This window comes from Mixophyes fleayi, chromosome 8 (genome assembly GCF_038048845.1).
Source record: "Mixophyes fleayi isolate aMixFle1 chromosome 8, aMixFle1.hap1, whole genome shotgun sequence".
NCBI classification, from domain to species: domain Eukaryota; kingdom Metazoa; phylum Chordata; class Amphibia; order Anura; family Limnodynastidae; genus Mixophyes; species Mixophyes fleayi.
This window is the reverse complement of record NC_134409.1, coordinates 123,641,733-123,657,452: the sequence shown is the minus strand read 5'-3', so window position 1 is coordinate 123,657,452 and position 15,720 is coordinate 123,641,733. Positions and strand designations below refer to the sequence as shown.

General features: G+C 41.0%; 1 protein-coding gene across 21 annotated transcripts in view; it reads left to right on the top strand.

The window, feature by feature from the left end:
* Positions 1-15,720, top strand: part of MAGI1 (membrane associated guanylate kinase, WW and PDZ domain containing 1) — a 364,494-nt gene that overhangs the window by 310,292 nt on the left and 38,482 nt on the right. For all 21 annotated transcript variants that reach the window (XM_075183397.1, XM_075183396.1, XM_075183389.1 and 18 more), the window contains one exon: positions 10,089-10,120. In XM_075183397.1, the coding sequence (XP_075039498.1) occupies positions 10,089-10,120 (32 nt within the window). The remainder of the gene's footprint in view (positions 1-10,088; positions 10,121-15,720) is intronic.

Sequence of the window (15,720 nt, the reverse complement as noted above, 5' to 3'; positions counted from 1 at the left end):
TTTGTCCTTGACGAGTGTACCAACCACTTGACCTACACTAGGACTCAGCATGTCTCTGATCTATAGCCGATCAGCTCTCCACGGTCGCCATAAAGCAATGCCATGTGATTCAGCTCGTAGGGCTCAGCTAACACAATAATGAATCATTTCAGATATGTAGCCTTGAGCCCTGCTCACGTACAGTATGTGCTATTCACCAGTTTTGTGCTTACATTGCATCATAACCAACAATATTGTGCTAAGATACCAGCTAAGAAAGTCAGTGTGGGCTCGTCTCCTGTCTGTCCCTGTAGCCATTATATACCATACACCTCCTGTGTAGACTAAGCCTGTGGTTCCCAAACTGTGTGCCGTGGCTCCCTGGGGCCCCACAGCGATCTCACAGGGGTGTTGCTGCCAGGGTCAGTGGTAAGCAAGTTGGGGGACTACTTGGTAATTATTTTGGCTTAGGGGTGCCTTGAAAAAATTGAGACCCTAGAACTGAGAAAGTTTGGGATCCACTGACCTAAGCTGTAAATGGCTTAAAATCATATTTTAGAAAAGCTTTCGTAGCGTGAAGTATACGTCTGTTCCATCAGAGACTTTCCCCGTTGATAAGTATATCAACCTGTTCTCTTCTTTGCAAATTCTTATCTGGTTTCTGCAGAAAGAAGATAAAGTTTGTCTGGTGCTGGTTCTCTAAAACTGTGACAGCAATTACCACCCAACAGAATGTTGTGAAATACATCTCCAGAATGTCAGTCCGCGTATTCTTATTTGTCGCTCGGAACTTTACTGAAATCAACACTAAGTGCTCTTCTTTTTAGCGATTCTCAGATTGGTAGATGGTTCAGTTATCATATTACTAAAACATGATTAGCATTCATTCCTGGAAGTGTTTGGTGAAGGGATTCCAGGAAGATGAAGACATGTATCGGAATCTCCGACCAGAAGACCTGATATGGGCGGCTTGTATTGTCCATAAGATACGCCAACTAGGGCCAGGTATTATTTCAATATCTGTATTTATCTGAGTCACCTTCTCAAATAGCGCAATGCTAGATGAGTCAATAGCTGAGACCGCTGCACGTGGGATTTGTATTAAAACCTAAGCAATGGTTTCTTGCATTGGGTGTGACTGATGGGATGGCCATCGGCTCAGAAGAAACATCTCCAGTAGGATTTAGTGCAAAAAGCAGTGTGTTACATCATATGCTCATGTGTTTTAATTGGCTGAGGCATCTCTCTTAATTCCATTGTGCAGCATTATCAGAATGAGTAATGTTTTGGGGACCTACGAGCAGACAAGTGAATAAGGTGAAAGCAGTAGGCGATTGGTACTTTTTGGCAAAGTAAAAAAAAAAAGTGTCTAAAAGGAGACACTTTGTTACTTAATAGAACATTGAGTATGCCCTAAAACACGTGGGCACAGTCTAGGTTTAAGGAATATTTGCCATTAATTGCGGACTCCCGGGAGAGCAGGCAAGTCTCCCGCATTCCGCAACTGCCTAGCCTAAATGACGTGATTCGAAGAGCAGAGCTTTACGGCGCATGCACAGCCCTGTCACATGACCCAGGTCCTTTGGTCAGTGCTGTTTGGATGCCTGTGCGCATGCCCGAGTTATCAATCGGCGCATGCGTACAGGGACTGAAGAGAGGAACGATGAAGCCACCCAGGATCGCATTATGAAGACGAAGTGCTAAGTCAGGTTTTTTTTTCACAGGAACAGCAGTTTATTGGAACTGCTGTGCAGGTCCACAGCCTGTCCCTGCCTGTCCGTTCGGCAGTGACAGGCAGGGACAGTGTGCTGCCCGGCTGCTTTGCTTTCCTTAATGACTCAGACCCTCAATTTCTAATTCGGATCAGATGGGACCAGAACCATGTGCCCCAGGCTGTCGTCACATCCGCTATTACCATAATCCACCACTGCCGGTCTTCCCCTTCACTCCCTTGGTTAACTTCCCTGTCTCTTTCCTTCTTCATTTGAGCAATCCGTGTTTATCAGAGCTGTAACTTAAAATTTTAGTGCCTGGGGCGAGAAACAAAAATGCCACCCCCCTAGCCCTCAATTTTCACCAAATGAACCTAAAATATACATAAACTGTGTCCCTCTTCATCTACATAACATCATCAGATCACGAAGAAAGTTCTCATCATCCCTAATTGAAGAGTGAAAAAATATTTGTTATGTCTTATTATTTAAGTCGTGTTAGCATTCTGTGGGGCATATTCAATTGTTGGCGGAAACGCCAAAAATCTCGCGGAGCGCGCACTATTACCGTTATTACGGTAGTTTTCTCGCTGGATTTCAGCTCACAGCTTCCTGAGCCGCGAGCTGAAATCCAGCTTACTATTACCGTAATAAAGGTAATAGTTTTAACGCTGCGGGGATTCGGAGCAATTGAATATGCCCCTGTATGTGCTAGAAAACTAAAATATATCCTCTTTAAACATATTTGATTTTATAGCAGTATACATTTTAGTAAAGACACTCTTCCCATGAACAATTTAAATTCTGGCAGAATAAATCGTCTACAAGGCCAATATACCCCATTTCAAACATTGCTTTTTTGTAACTAGCAAAAAAAAGTTTATGGACTTGCGACAAACTCATCACCTCTCACATTTCTAAACTAATTGGAGAACTGCGCTTGGTAGAAACTCTCAAAATAAATTAGCAATTCATTCCCATAAAAAAAAAAAGAATCCGTATCAAACAAAGATGGTCTTGAATCATTTTTGACACGTTCTGTGATTTGACACCCTAGAATTTTCCATGCTTGTTGTCTCCAAAAAATCTGATTTTTCTTTCTTTTGCACTCGTCAGAAAGACAGTTCTCAAAACAGACCTTGCCCTGTTCTCGTTGACAGATGATTTAGATGCAAAATTATTCTCAAAGAAATCATTCACAATGATATTGCAGTGCAGTGTTCTGGAAAAAATAAAGTCAACTGATTTTTCTCCGTTTTTATTTTATTTTATTTCCCATCAGACTGAGAACAAAGATGTAGAAATATTTGTCAACATAGATGAGTTTTATGTAGTTTGTTTGGAAAGATTGCCCTTTTCTTTTTTCTGTATTTTAGATTTGCCCTTTTTACAAGCAGTGCTTACCTTACACTGCACTTGTCCTGTTACCCCTCACTCAGTACAGGAGGTTGTTTTGTGGACAGAGGTCACTCTGGCACTTCATTGGCACATATTGAGGAGGTATTATATCCTAGTAACTTGATGGACTTCATTTAGTCCACACAATGGCAGCATCCATTTGCGTGTGGATGACTGGTGCTCTTTAGAAGGTAGTATAATAATCTATCTGCTCTCTATATACAGATGTGACAAGGAACATTCCTATTAATTGCCTGCCAGCTCTAGGTTATAAGCGTAGGTGTGCCTGTCTGTGTCTGTACCCCAGTGGGGTCCTACTCACCTTTAACTTCAGGAGTTGAGTTGCAGAGATGAGCCCCATTGGATGAAGTCATTCTGTTCCGATAGTGGTTCTGTTATGGCTAAGTGGTTAGCACTTCTGCCTTACAGCACTGGGGTCATGAGTTCAATTCCCGACCATGGCTTTATCCGTGAGGAGTTTGTATGTTCTCCCCGTGTTTGAGTGGGTTTCCTCCGGGTGCTCCGATTTCCTCCCACACTCCAAAAAACATACTGGTAGGTTAATTGGCTGCTAACAAATTGACCCTAGTCTGTGTGTATATTAGGGAATTTAGACTGTAAGCCCCAATGGGGCAGGGACTGATGTGAGTGAGTTCTCTGTACAGCGCTGCGGAATTAGTGGTGCTATATAAATAAATGGTGATGATGCCTACCCTAAAGTGAGGAGTGTAGTCCAGTGTAAGACGTAATGAGTTTGTACAGGGGAGTATGACACATTTTTCCCTGGATCAAAATAAAATGGAAGGAAAGCGTTACTTTGGCCGTTTGAGTAATGGGTGCTACTTACCTCAAGCAGGTGTAGTAGTCTTGGTTAAGTTCATGGAAAGTGGCGATGTCTGTCTTCTACTTATGTCCTGGTCTGTTGGTGAAGGAATCACTAGCCTGGACTTCCTATCAGTATTAAGCACTTAGGGGTATATTTACTAAACTGCGGGTTTGAAAAAGTGGAGTTGTTGCCTATAGCAACCAAGCAGATTATAGCTGTCATTTATTTAGTACATTCTCATTGGTTGCTATAGGTAGCACCTCCACTTTTTCAAACCCGCAGTTTAGTAAATATACCCCTTAGTGTCATACCCTCTAAATCCGGGATCCTAGTGTGAAGACTTAGATGCCCTACTGGTCCCCATGTCCTTTCCGGCTCAGGGTAATCAGAGGTTGCCCCACTGCATATAATCTCATAGAGCTGGACCTTATTATCCCTGTGTATGTTTCAAACAGTCCTTCTAAAGAAAGCAGCACAGGATTAAGTAATGGATGTCTCGATCACTGGGCTGTTGTGTCTAGGTCCTCGGATTTTCTACAGACGTTTTATGAAATATTAATATCGCATTAACTCTTGGGCTATTATGGTCCCTATAATCTGCCAGGCATCCAAAAGCTTCCATTGAAGTAATATTCTACTCAATGGAGACGCTGCTGTTAAATCAATCAATGCATTTATAAATTATTTGGTGGCACCTCAATCACTTGCGTAGATGGCTGCATTTTAACTGGCAGAAGAACTTGATCCTTTGCCTTCTCACTGTCTTCAAGAATTTCCCGACAAGATGTTAGACATGGGAGGGAGTTGATGTGTTGAGTGTGCAGCAATTAGCACAGCTTGCTTAAATGTTTTTTGGACCAGGCCAACTGTAGGAAGAAAACTCCCATGGGTGTAAGGAGGGGTTGGGGAAGACAGCCAGCACTTTTAAGACTTCATATAAGCTTTTATTTTCTAAACCTTAGTAAAACAAGTGGGATGTGTAAATGTTTCTTATAGAGGAGCCTTTGACACACAGTCTTCCTGCATCCATTTGACATGAGCTTCACATCACTACTCTGTGCTGTAGAGGAGACCCTGCTCTTTCCACTATCAACTATCTTTTCTCCATTACCCGCATCACACTGCTACAGCCCTGGATTCGGTAACACGTTGATAAGTGGACACATAACTGTCTACAACAAGAACAGCGCTTGTCACCTGAAATACTGTGTTGCTGTGAACATTTCAATGATCGGATTGTCCACAAGTTGTCCCCAAAGGTGTTCAGCCAGTAGTCAAACGCAGCTTAAAACGCTTAGTTTGGTTGCTGTAGGTTTCTGCTCCGTTACCTGTGCAGCAAGTTATCAGAAATGAGACCCAGTGACGGATAACACAGTGGCTACATAGCAGTGGTAAGTGCACAGCCTGCAAAGATGTCATGTGGCGGTGTCTGCAGTTTATTATCTTTAGCTTTCAGCTCTGAAACGCCTTGTTTTTCTGGTTGCTGTATCCACTACAGAAACCAGTAGTTACTGAATGTAACACATCTCTGTTCTCCACTGTTATGTCATGTGGTGCTATAAATCTCTGCTTTCCCGGAACAGCAGCAGAGAGAATCACTGACTGCTTATTGAAAATATAAGGGAGAAATGACTTCATTCAGTTCATGTGGCTTGTCCAGTGGTGAATAGACTTCATGTACATAATAGCGCCCATCAGCAGAGTTGCTAATGTTTGTATGTATTAAGAATCAGGCGGATTGTTACTTTTAAACATAATTATTGATAACATAGGCTCCTGCTGGCACTTGTAGTGCTTCAGCATTTAGTGAGTGTTTTGTTCTTGCTATATTGTTTAAAGCAGGCCTGGCCGTCCTGTGGCTCTCTATGTGTTGTGAAACTACAAGTCCCAGCATGCTCTGACAGGTGATTCTTGGAGTGCCACTGGTTGACCAAGGCAGATTAAAAGGGACATCATTTTGAAACCTTAGTTTTAATATTTTCATAGGATGCTAGGGCAGCACGGTGGCTAAGTGGTTAGCACTTCTGTCTCACAGCACTGGGGTCATGAGTTCAATTCCCAACCATGGCCTTATCTGTGTGGAGTTTGTATGTTCTCCCTGTGTTTGCGTGGGTTTCCTCCGGGTGCTCCGGTTTCCTCCCACACTCCAAAAAACCCCAAAACATACTGGTAGGTTAATTGGCTGCTATCAAATTGACCCTAGTCTGTGTGTATGTTAGGGAGTTTAGACTGTAAGCCCCGATGGGGCAGGGACTGATGTGAGTGAGCTCTCTGTACAGAGCTGCGGATTCAGTGGCGCTATATAAATTGATGATGATGATGCTACTCACTGAATTATTATTTTCTTCTGTCCAGTGGGGTTACTGGAGTCTATAGATCTCTACAGGTATTTCCTTTTATCATTGTAGAGTAAGCAGCATTTTAGCACTCGTTGTCCTAATGATGTCACCATGTAACATTCGTAGTGCAGAATAAATTGTATGTTTAGTTGAACAACTGTTGGATATATAATGTGTAAATAAACACCATCTAAAATATGTGTCCCCTTTAAACAAGACTTCATAAGTCTTAAAATACAATCATGATTAATTGAAATGTCTTCTCCACAGAACTCTATTAGTAACTTGGCTGCTTAATGCAAGAAATTTGTTCCCATGCACATTATAAAGTGATAGGAGATACAATTCATCAAGCCTGGCCAACCCGTGTCTTGTGAAACTACAACTCCCAGCATGCCCTGCAAGCTATTAGCTGGCTAGCTAATGGCAAAGCATTCTGGTGATTTCATGACACCTGGAGAGCCACGGGTTGGCCGGGTTGGCCAGGACTGCTATACACTAAGTATAAGCACTTACGGTTGGCTTGTCAGTTTCTGGAATTCCCAAAGTTGTCCATCTGTAAGAGGTGTCTATGTCTGGTAGCATCTGAAGGGTTAGCAGTTGACCAGACATGGAACAATGGTGCTGACCTGTTATCATGTATTAACGTTTAGGACAGTGGTTCCCAAACTGGGTGCCACGGCTCCCTGGAGTGCCGTAGCAGTCTCACTGGGGTGCCATGGCTAGGGCTGGTGATAAGCAAGGGGGGGCAACTTGGTAATTATTTTGGCTTGGGGGGGTGCCTTGAAAACATTATGAAGACCCTAAGGGTGCCTCAAACTGAGAAAGTTTGGGATCCACTGGTTTAGGAGACAATCCCGTCCAAAGTAAATACAATCCAAAGAAGATCTTAATCGAATGAGTAGGGGCAAAATATTGTTTCACACCAGCCCATGTATGGTGTCTCTGGTTGAGCGGGACAGGAAACTCTGCATCCTACCTTGCTGTGTTTGACCCAGCCATTCAGCCCAATTCGTAACTGCTAAGATATGTGGCATATGTGCTCAAGAGGTGCGTGACCAAATCCACCACATATGTGGTCCTTTTGGGGATCAGATTTCCCAGCTACGGAGGGATATTTCATTTAAATGTTCCTGTTTAGTAATGTTAAAAATTCGATCTACCATTCTCACACAATAATTTGGCCACTTGGGGCGCTATTGCTTTGCAATCAATATGCAATACAGTATTTTATGTCCTATCCACAAAGCGATCAATATGGTGGCTCTAATGATATTGAATAATAACTTTGACCTATAACTGTTTTAATGAACATTTATTTCGGAAAAAAAAAAAAGAAGCTTAAATGAACCTTTCTTCAGGTTAGACTAAATTACTGTTCAAACCAACAAGTTGTGTTTGTATAAATCAGGCATAAACAGTAGCTCTCCAGCTGTTAGCTTTCTGGGACTTGTAGTTCCACAGCATCTGGTTGCGGACCTCCCACTATACACTATCTCTATAATAATGAGGACAAAACTGCTGTAGATAATTTACAGCTACATGACGAGATAGGGGACACATTTTACCTATTTGTACAACATATACCCTTATTAGTGTTTTATCAATTGAATGTCATTAATCATCTGAAAATTTCCTTCACATTCTTTCATACGCGTTTTCTTCACTGCTCCCATAAGAGCAGTTGACATTTTGTACAAGCCCCATAGAACCTTGTTTCTTTAGTCAATTACTGCTGGTTTTGCAGTAAACATTGGTATGATTCAAACGGCATTTTATGATTCATGGTTCTTGTGGGGGGCTAACAAACAATAGCCTAGTGTATTTTTCAATAATCCTTCAGCATGTTTAGTCAGCTTGAATAGAAGGACTTAATTGTGATAACAAGGTTATGCAGTCACCCACAATCCTGTTGTCTTTTTTTTTTTCTGTTTACTCTTCAGTAAAATGTTTTATCGTTGGTGCTTTTAAAACAACAATAAAAGAAATGCAATTATAACGGATTATTTTTTAAAATAAAGCAATTAAAAGTTACACTCTGCTACTGCAGAAACAGGTGGAAAGACTGGTTTTGAAGCAAAGCTATTATTGTTTTAGCGACGGAAAAGAAACACATTGTATAATCTGCACAGACTAGGGGGTGTATTTACTAAACTGCGGGCTTGAAAAAGTGGGGATGTTGCCTATAGCAACCAATCAGATTCTAGCTGTCATTTTGTAGAATGCACTAAATAAATGAAAGCTAGAATCTGATTGGTTGCTATAGACAACATCTCCACTTTTACATGCCTGCGGTTTAGGAAATATAGCCCTAGATGTTTTGCGTCATCTCTCTTATAGAAGATTGCACAGAGGTGGGAGTACTATCCTTGGGACAGTGTCTGCTCGTTGTTGGTGGATTTTGTACATTATAGTGGGCAATAAACCAAAAGGCAGGCAGGGTATCCCCTTAATTTTATGGGTTCAGCATTAATGAGGAGCAGTACATTGGGGTTATAAAGAAAAGTTAAATGGATGGGGATACAGGTGTAAAACAAGAACAGACTTCGACGTGGACTTTTCACTCTGTCATATTTTGTTCTTTTTGAATCACTGCTTAAAATCTTTAACAATTGTGCAAAGCATCTTGAAATTGCTCTTTGGGGTGTCAACCCATTTATGCAAAGTGCATTAAAAATATTGACCATACAAATGTTGCTGTGCTGCTGCATTATTTAAGTACCCCGTGTTGGGAGTTTGGGGAGTTTCTAAATGGCAGGTAGATTACCCACCTACTCACCCCACCTTCATCTGAACTGTGCCAATATTACCCTTGCTGCTGGCGCCACCTGCTGGAGTGCAGGTGTATTTCTGTATCACGTTCCTGGTTAGGTTTAGAACTTGCAGGCAGGTTTTCCATAATATTGTGTGTTTTTAATACTAATAATGTAACTCTGCTGATGTCATACATTGACTTTATCTGTAACACCCAAGGAATGGCAGACTTTATGATATATAAGTCTTGTTCATATAGACGCAAACGAATGGTTTTGCAGCAACTGCAATTAACTCTTGTCCAGATGTGATTTGTTTAACCGTGTTGTGACTGAATATTTAGATTGTATTGTACAAATGTCTTTTTAGTATTTTCTTTCCATTTCGTGAAATAAAACACAGACATTGCATTAGAATGGCATTAGTCAGAAATCTGTTACATGCTCACTTTTCACCTAGTCAATTTGCAGAGGAAATCTGGAAATATAGCAGCTTTGTTGTAATGAAGCTGCCTGTCACTTGTTTATTAACCTTGATGGAATAACACCCCCTTCATCCACCCTCAGCAAAATATCCTTTTCTCTCTCGCTGTACAAGAAGCCCTTTTAGGCAGCAGCTCGTATCTTTTGTTCAGCTTCCATTGGTCCAGTAAAATTGACAAGCAGGTCGCGTCAAAAGGACATATCTAGGTTTAATTATTAGTCAAGTCCCTCTTAATCCTGAGGAACATTTGAGATTCTGTCCAAGTGCTCAGTTTTCCCAGGCCGACGAGGTCTGTTCTCCCCAGGCTCCATGCTGCTGCAGCATCGCTAATGCAGATAGATTTCTGTCCCTCTCTCTTTCTCATTCCCCCCTTTTCCTCTCTCTCTCTCTCTCTCTCTCCTCCTCTCCCCCTCTTGTTTTCGCTCCCTCGCACTCTGCTTTGATTCGTTATAAACAGACTGATAACTCCGAGGCTGAAGAGCATCCTGGTATTACCGTGCAGATGGCTACATTACAATGATATACCTGGGGATTTATCTTAGATGAACGTAACATTTGTATGCTAATGTTGATCTCTCCCTTGTTGCCGTTTTGCAGGACTGCCGGTCCCAAAGAAGAGTCCAAAGTCGGTAAGTCTTTTGTTTCATCTTGTATGTTTTGTGCTTTTAATGTGCTGATCTGCAAATTGGAATCTTGTCATTGTTTGGCTGTGTGTTTGCTGTTTGGAGATGTGGTTAGCACTGTTATATGCATCGCGAAGGGTGTCTATGGAACATGTACTCAATCTAGTACTGCATGATTAAAGAGCAGAATGCAGGCAGAATTGCAGCCACTGCTTAACCTAATCATCAGGCTGCCCCGTTATCATACCTATTATTTATGGTAGGAGACTTTTTTTATGGCAGTATAATTTGGGAGAAGGTAAAAGGCGGGCAAGGGTGGGGGGCATTTCTTAGATGGGGGGGAAAAAAAATTGTAACTCCACCTTTTACCTATTGTATAGTCCATAAACACCTGCTACTTTATCCTGGTGTTCTGGTACCCTAAATATATTTTGTTTTGTTTTTTTTAGGTTTTTTTCTGAAATTTTTCAAGGTTCATTTATTTATTTGTTTTCTACCACGTTGTATCACTGTTAGATTCCTTTAGTAAATTAATTCAAGCGTTGGTCGTTTCTTTGTCTGTCACTCAACATCTACGCTGCAGGAACCCGCAGGTTTCGGACCCCCCTCTACACCTCATTAGTTTTTGTTCCTCCTAGATGCAGCACTCTCTCTTTCTTCAAGAACCCACAAAAGTGGTTTCTGTAAAAAGGAAAAAAAAAAACAAAGCTGGCGCAGTATTTCAGAGGACATATAAATAATTCACTAGCTGGAGCTAATTGATGGTCTTAGATTCTCTATGATTTTCCAGCCTGTGTTAGAGGATCTGGACATATATTTTCCTTTTTTGTTTTTTATAGACCTTATTTATGTGTTGTCATTGCTATCATTGAAACAATATGTCACAACAGCGGTATTTAAACCTATAAGTGGATAGATTTTTATGATCTTGTCTGAAAATGATAACTTTTTTTTTTATGATGAACGGAGCCCAGAGTCAAGTCATAAATATTACTGTGGATGTAAATCAGTTTTTACTGGAGTGACGCATCCCCCTTATGTCATATTCAGAGTATGGGAAACAAAATCACTTTTTTATTTTTTTATTTTATTGTTTTTTTGTTTTTTTTTCATATCTCCTTGTCAGGCAACAAATTACAGCTACTTTCTACCTTTGTATTCATTAAATCTCCGAGTGTCTCACAGGCTGAGCTGGAGATCTTAAAAGAAGAGCAGCAAATAATTAGAATGTGATTTTAGTTGGACCACTAAAATTAATAATCTGATTCTGATGGCTTAAGGCATTTCTGGGCAGTCACGTGACCTTAGGCCTGAACCATTGTCAGTTTATATTAATACAAAGAGATAGAGTATTCGTTTGCGCTCACAGCCCAATCTCAAAAATGTCAAACTATATGTCTATAGTTCTGCACCGTCGTCAGAAATAATTTAGCCCTCGGGGACAAGCACTAAAGGATAGCTTTTAAAATAAGTGTAACCTTATTCTATCAATGATTAAACACATTTCAAGCTTAATTTAAAAAAATAAATGGCGGGGGAGGGGTGCAAAAGATTCTTGATACTATTAAATGCCTGTTGCCCAAATAAAGGAGTTCCCATTTGTGATTTGCAAAGCAATATAAATCATCTGGTATTATTTTAAGCTCCTTTGCAAGCAATGTGGTCCAGTGCTTAGTGCAATTAATGATTAAAGTCTGGATATTTTGTTTTCTCTCCAAGTAATAGCTCTTGAACAGTCATGAAACAAAGTAATTGTAATTTTCTGTATATTAAAAAAAAAAAAAAATAGGTGTTAAAAACTGAATATTCATCCACTTGGTCATGTGCATTTTTAATCACCATGATTTATTTTAATGAAGACCGCAGGTTTTTTTTTTCAATGTTTGCATAATGTATACAGTGCAGCTTTCTGAACACGCTCTCCGTACAGAACAAATGTAGGGGCAAATCGGACTCTCTCACGTTTTCTTTTGAGTAAATGGACAACATTCCATTCACCATAGCAACTGCATCGTCACATGATGTAGGAGCAATCAAGTCGGCATGAACTACACATTTCTTAAACCAAGCGTAGACAACCTGAGGCACTGTGACTTGTGGAAATGGAACTGTACGTTTAGATCAGCAGAAGAGCCAAGGTTAGCCTATCCCTGCATTAGCTTGAAATTCAAATGTTTATGGTAGATCTGCATGGGTAAAGGCTCTATTTAATTCCCTTAATGTATTCTATTATATATTTTATGGCAAAGCCAATTAGCTTTACTATTTTACATTTTAAAGGAACAGTGTATTGAAATTGCTTAATTTGCAAAAAAAAAAAATATGCTAATTTTTACCAATAGATAATCATTAATCTGCCTGTTTCTGTACTGTATTTCATTTTATCTTATTGGCAATTTTACTGTAAAAATTACAGGATAACTCTTTTTTTGGGGGATATTGGTCTGTACTACTGTCAAAATTAAGCTTTCCAAATATCTAAAGAAACCAACACAATAATGAGTATTGTTTTTTGTTTTATTCATTGTTCAGTTTTAATCTAGTGGATATTTTGTTTATTTTTGCATGACTAAAAAAGGTGCCATCCTTTTTATTACTCGTGTATCCTAAGTATGTTTTTGCTTTCAATGATAATTCCACCCAAAACTAAACATATTGTTTTGGGTGCAGTGCAATTAGCTATTGTAAAAGACAAAACTGTACTTTATGTGGAACGGCCATGGGCCCCAATTTGTACCCATCCCGTGCCACACTCCTATTACCACTCAGCCAGTTTAAAACAGGCTGATCAGGTATCAAAGCTCCTCCCCCACTAGCTTCTTATTTATGTGAATGGCAAGCTCTCAGGGAGGGGTATCGACAACGGCTCAGCCTGCCTAAAATAAACCAAGCTATAAGATGAGCGAGAATGTATTACATCCAAGAGACATCCTGGTGGATCTGGTAAATGGCACATTCACAGTACAAGTACAATTTCATGTTTATTTTAAATGTTAGCTTAAACTCTGCTCACTACAAAATTTTTAGTTTTGGGTGGAAGTCTTCCTTAAGTCCCCCTTAGTGAATCCCAACCCAGGTAGATTAAACCACCCAACCCCCTTTCCCATCCTGGGTTAATGAATGTTCTGTAATTATTGTTGTCCTAGATAACAGCATTATAACTAAACAGTACATTGATGATATCAATATTTTTTTCTATTGCGATTAATAGAAATCTTTTTTTTTTTTTTTTTTTTTTTTAAAAACAAATATCTTTATGGTACATTTATGTAGTTTGAAATATTTTCTAAAGTTGTATTTAGGACATGTGTAGCCGATCTATGCTGTCCAATTGTTGAGGTTCAGCTACCACAATTCCCTGCTGTGCTTTGAGTTGTTACCTAGATGCATAATGTGATATTCACAACTTTAACACAATAAATTAGATGATACTAGTGATCTGACACTAGGTTGTTTGGTAAATGCTTGATATGTGCCTTCTGAAAGGTGAACACTTTTTAAACTTTCATGTCAAAGCTTATATGTCAGACCTTTATTTGACCCTTTAGTGGCTACCTACCTCTTTTTTACTTTTTTACATTTGCTTTACATGTGTAGTAATATCATACTAAACTCTGTCCCCTACAAACTGCATCAGATTCGCTGTTCCGCAGAGCAGCGGTGAATGGGTTATGCCCGCCAGCGATCCCGGCAGTCTGACAACAGTGGGACAGAGCCCTCAAATCAGAAATGTACCCCCTAAATCGGGACGTTTGTAAAATTTAAAAATGGCATCAGTCATGCGGGAGGGAGGGAGGCTTCAGGACAGGAGGCACGCTGGAGACTATGGCAGACAAATGATGGAGGGACAGCAGTCAATAGCGTGGGAGGGATGGAAGAGCTCTCTCGGGAAAGTCATCAAGCTGTAGGAGAGAAAAAAAAGATTTTCTGTTTCTAAAAAAGTCCCCTATTCTAGTTATTACGCTGACACTAAAAACTGTATGTTCTCAAAGGAAATACCTATTAATTTGTGGGTTACAGCCCCTTGCCATTACCATTTTTCCATTTTTTTTTAAACATAGTAGAATTTGTCTAGGTGAATCATATCTGTCATTCTTATTAAAGTCCAACCGAGCCCTTGGTGTGTGTGTGTGGGTGAGGGCACACCGATGAGATTCACGTCACCATGGACCAACCACTGCTGTGTGATACAAAACACATTATCATGTAGTGCTGGAGGCCATCACACACAGTCCCCCAATGCGCCATGCTGCGATACATGATGGCTGGTGGGTCGTGATGATGCCAATAACTCTGACCCGCCTACCCTGACTGTGTAGACCTTCCCTCTGCATCTCCAGAAGGGTTGGTCTACAAGGTTACCAAATCTGCCATCATGGGGCTCAACCACGATGCATGAAAATTATTATTTTTAACCTTTATTTATAGGGTGCCACATGAGGTCCACAGCGCCGTACACAGGGACAACAAAAAGACAGTACATAGTATAACCGTACAATCAGTGGTGGGATTCAAATAAATGAACAACCGGTTTTCTGCCCTAATGACTGTTTTAAGTATACAAAAATGTGTTATGCCCCTCAAAACACTGTGCCATGCCGCCTTTGCCCCTCAAAACACTGTGCCATGCCGCCTTTGCCCCTCAAAACACTGTGCTATGCCGCCTTTGCCCCTCAAAACAATACCTTTTCTATCGGCTTCTTTCTTCTCTTTTCTTCTCTTCTTATCTTCTGTCTTCTTGCTAGCCGCTGACTCCTCTCTGCGCCGCTCCTCGCTGAATGTCGGGCGTAACGTCATCATGTCACGCCCGACGTTCAGTGTGGACGGAGCAGGTAGGAGGAGTGCCGACACCGTGGACAGGTGAGGTTTTTTTTTTTTCGAGGAGCCTGCTTCCCCACCAACGAAATGGGTGGACTCAGCCTGTAGTCACCGGTTCGCCGAACCGAGCCTAAAATTAGGTATCGGCTCTGGCGAACCGGCAAGAACTGGCTGAATATCACCACTGAGTACAATACAATAAACAAATAACACTACAACTCTCAACACAGCTACTGGGGTACAAGGGGTATATTCAGCGCAGGCTGAAACCCGGTGCTCATTAGCGCGGGTGCAACCGAACACGTTTTGAGCCACCAAAGAGGTGCAAAGGCAATGGAGGAGAGGAGTCAATGAGCAGAGAGCCCAAGGAGGAGGTGCACAGTGTAGCTGGTGAGGAAGAATTATAGGTAATAAGAACAGGAGGGAAGAGGGCCCTGCTCACTAGAGCTTACAATCTAAAGGGAAAGGGGCAGACATATGATTGACACGTGGGGGTGAGCCAATGTAAGGGGATCTGAGGGCAAGAAGCAAGATTGGGAGACATGAAGGGTGAAAAAGGGCGAGGTATTCTACATGGGGAAATGGTTAAGTGAAGGACTGGTTGGCTTTATTAAACAGACAACGCAGCCTATCAAAAAACTAGAAGTTCATGACCTCTAACCTCTACGTCTATCTATGCAAACTGCCTCAGTGATGTCACTGATTCCTAGTGAATTTATGCTGCATGCTCAAAGTAGCGGCCCCCTGTAGATTTGGGTGTAGTGCAGGATAAATCATATTAGCATAAG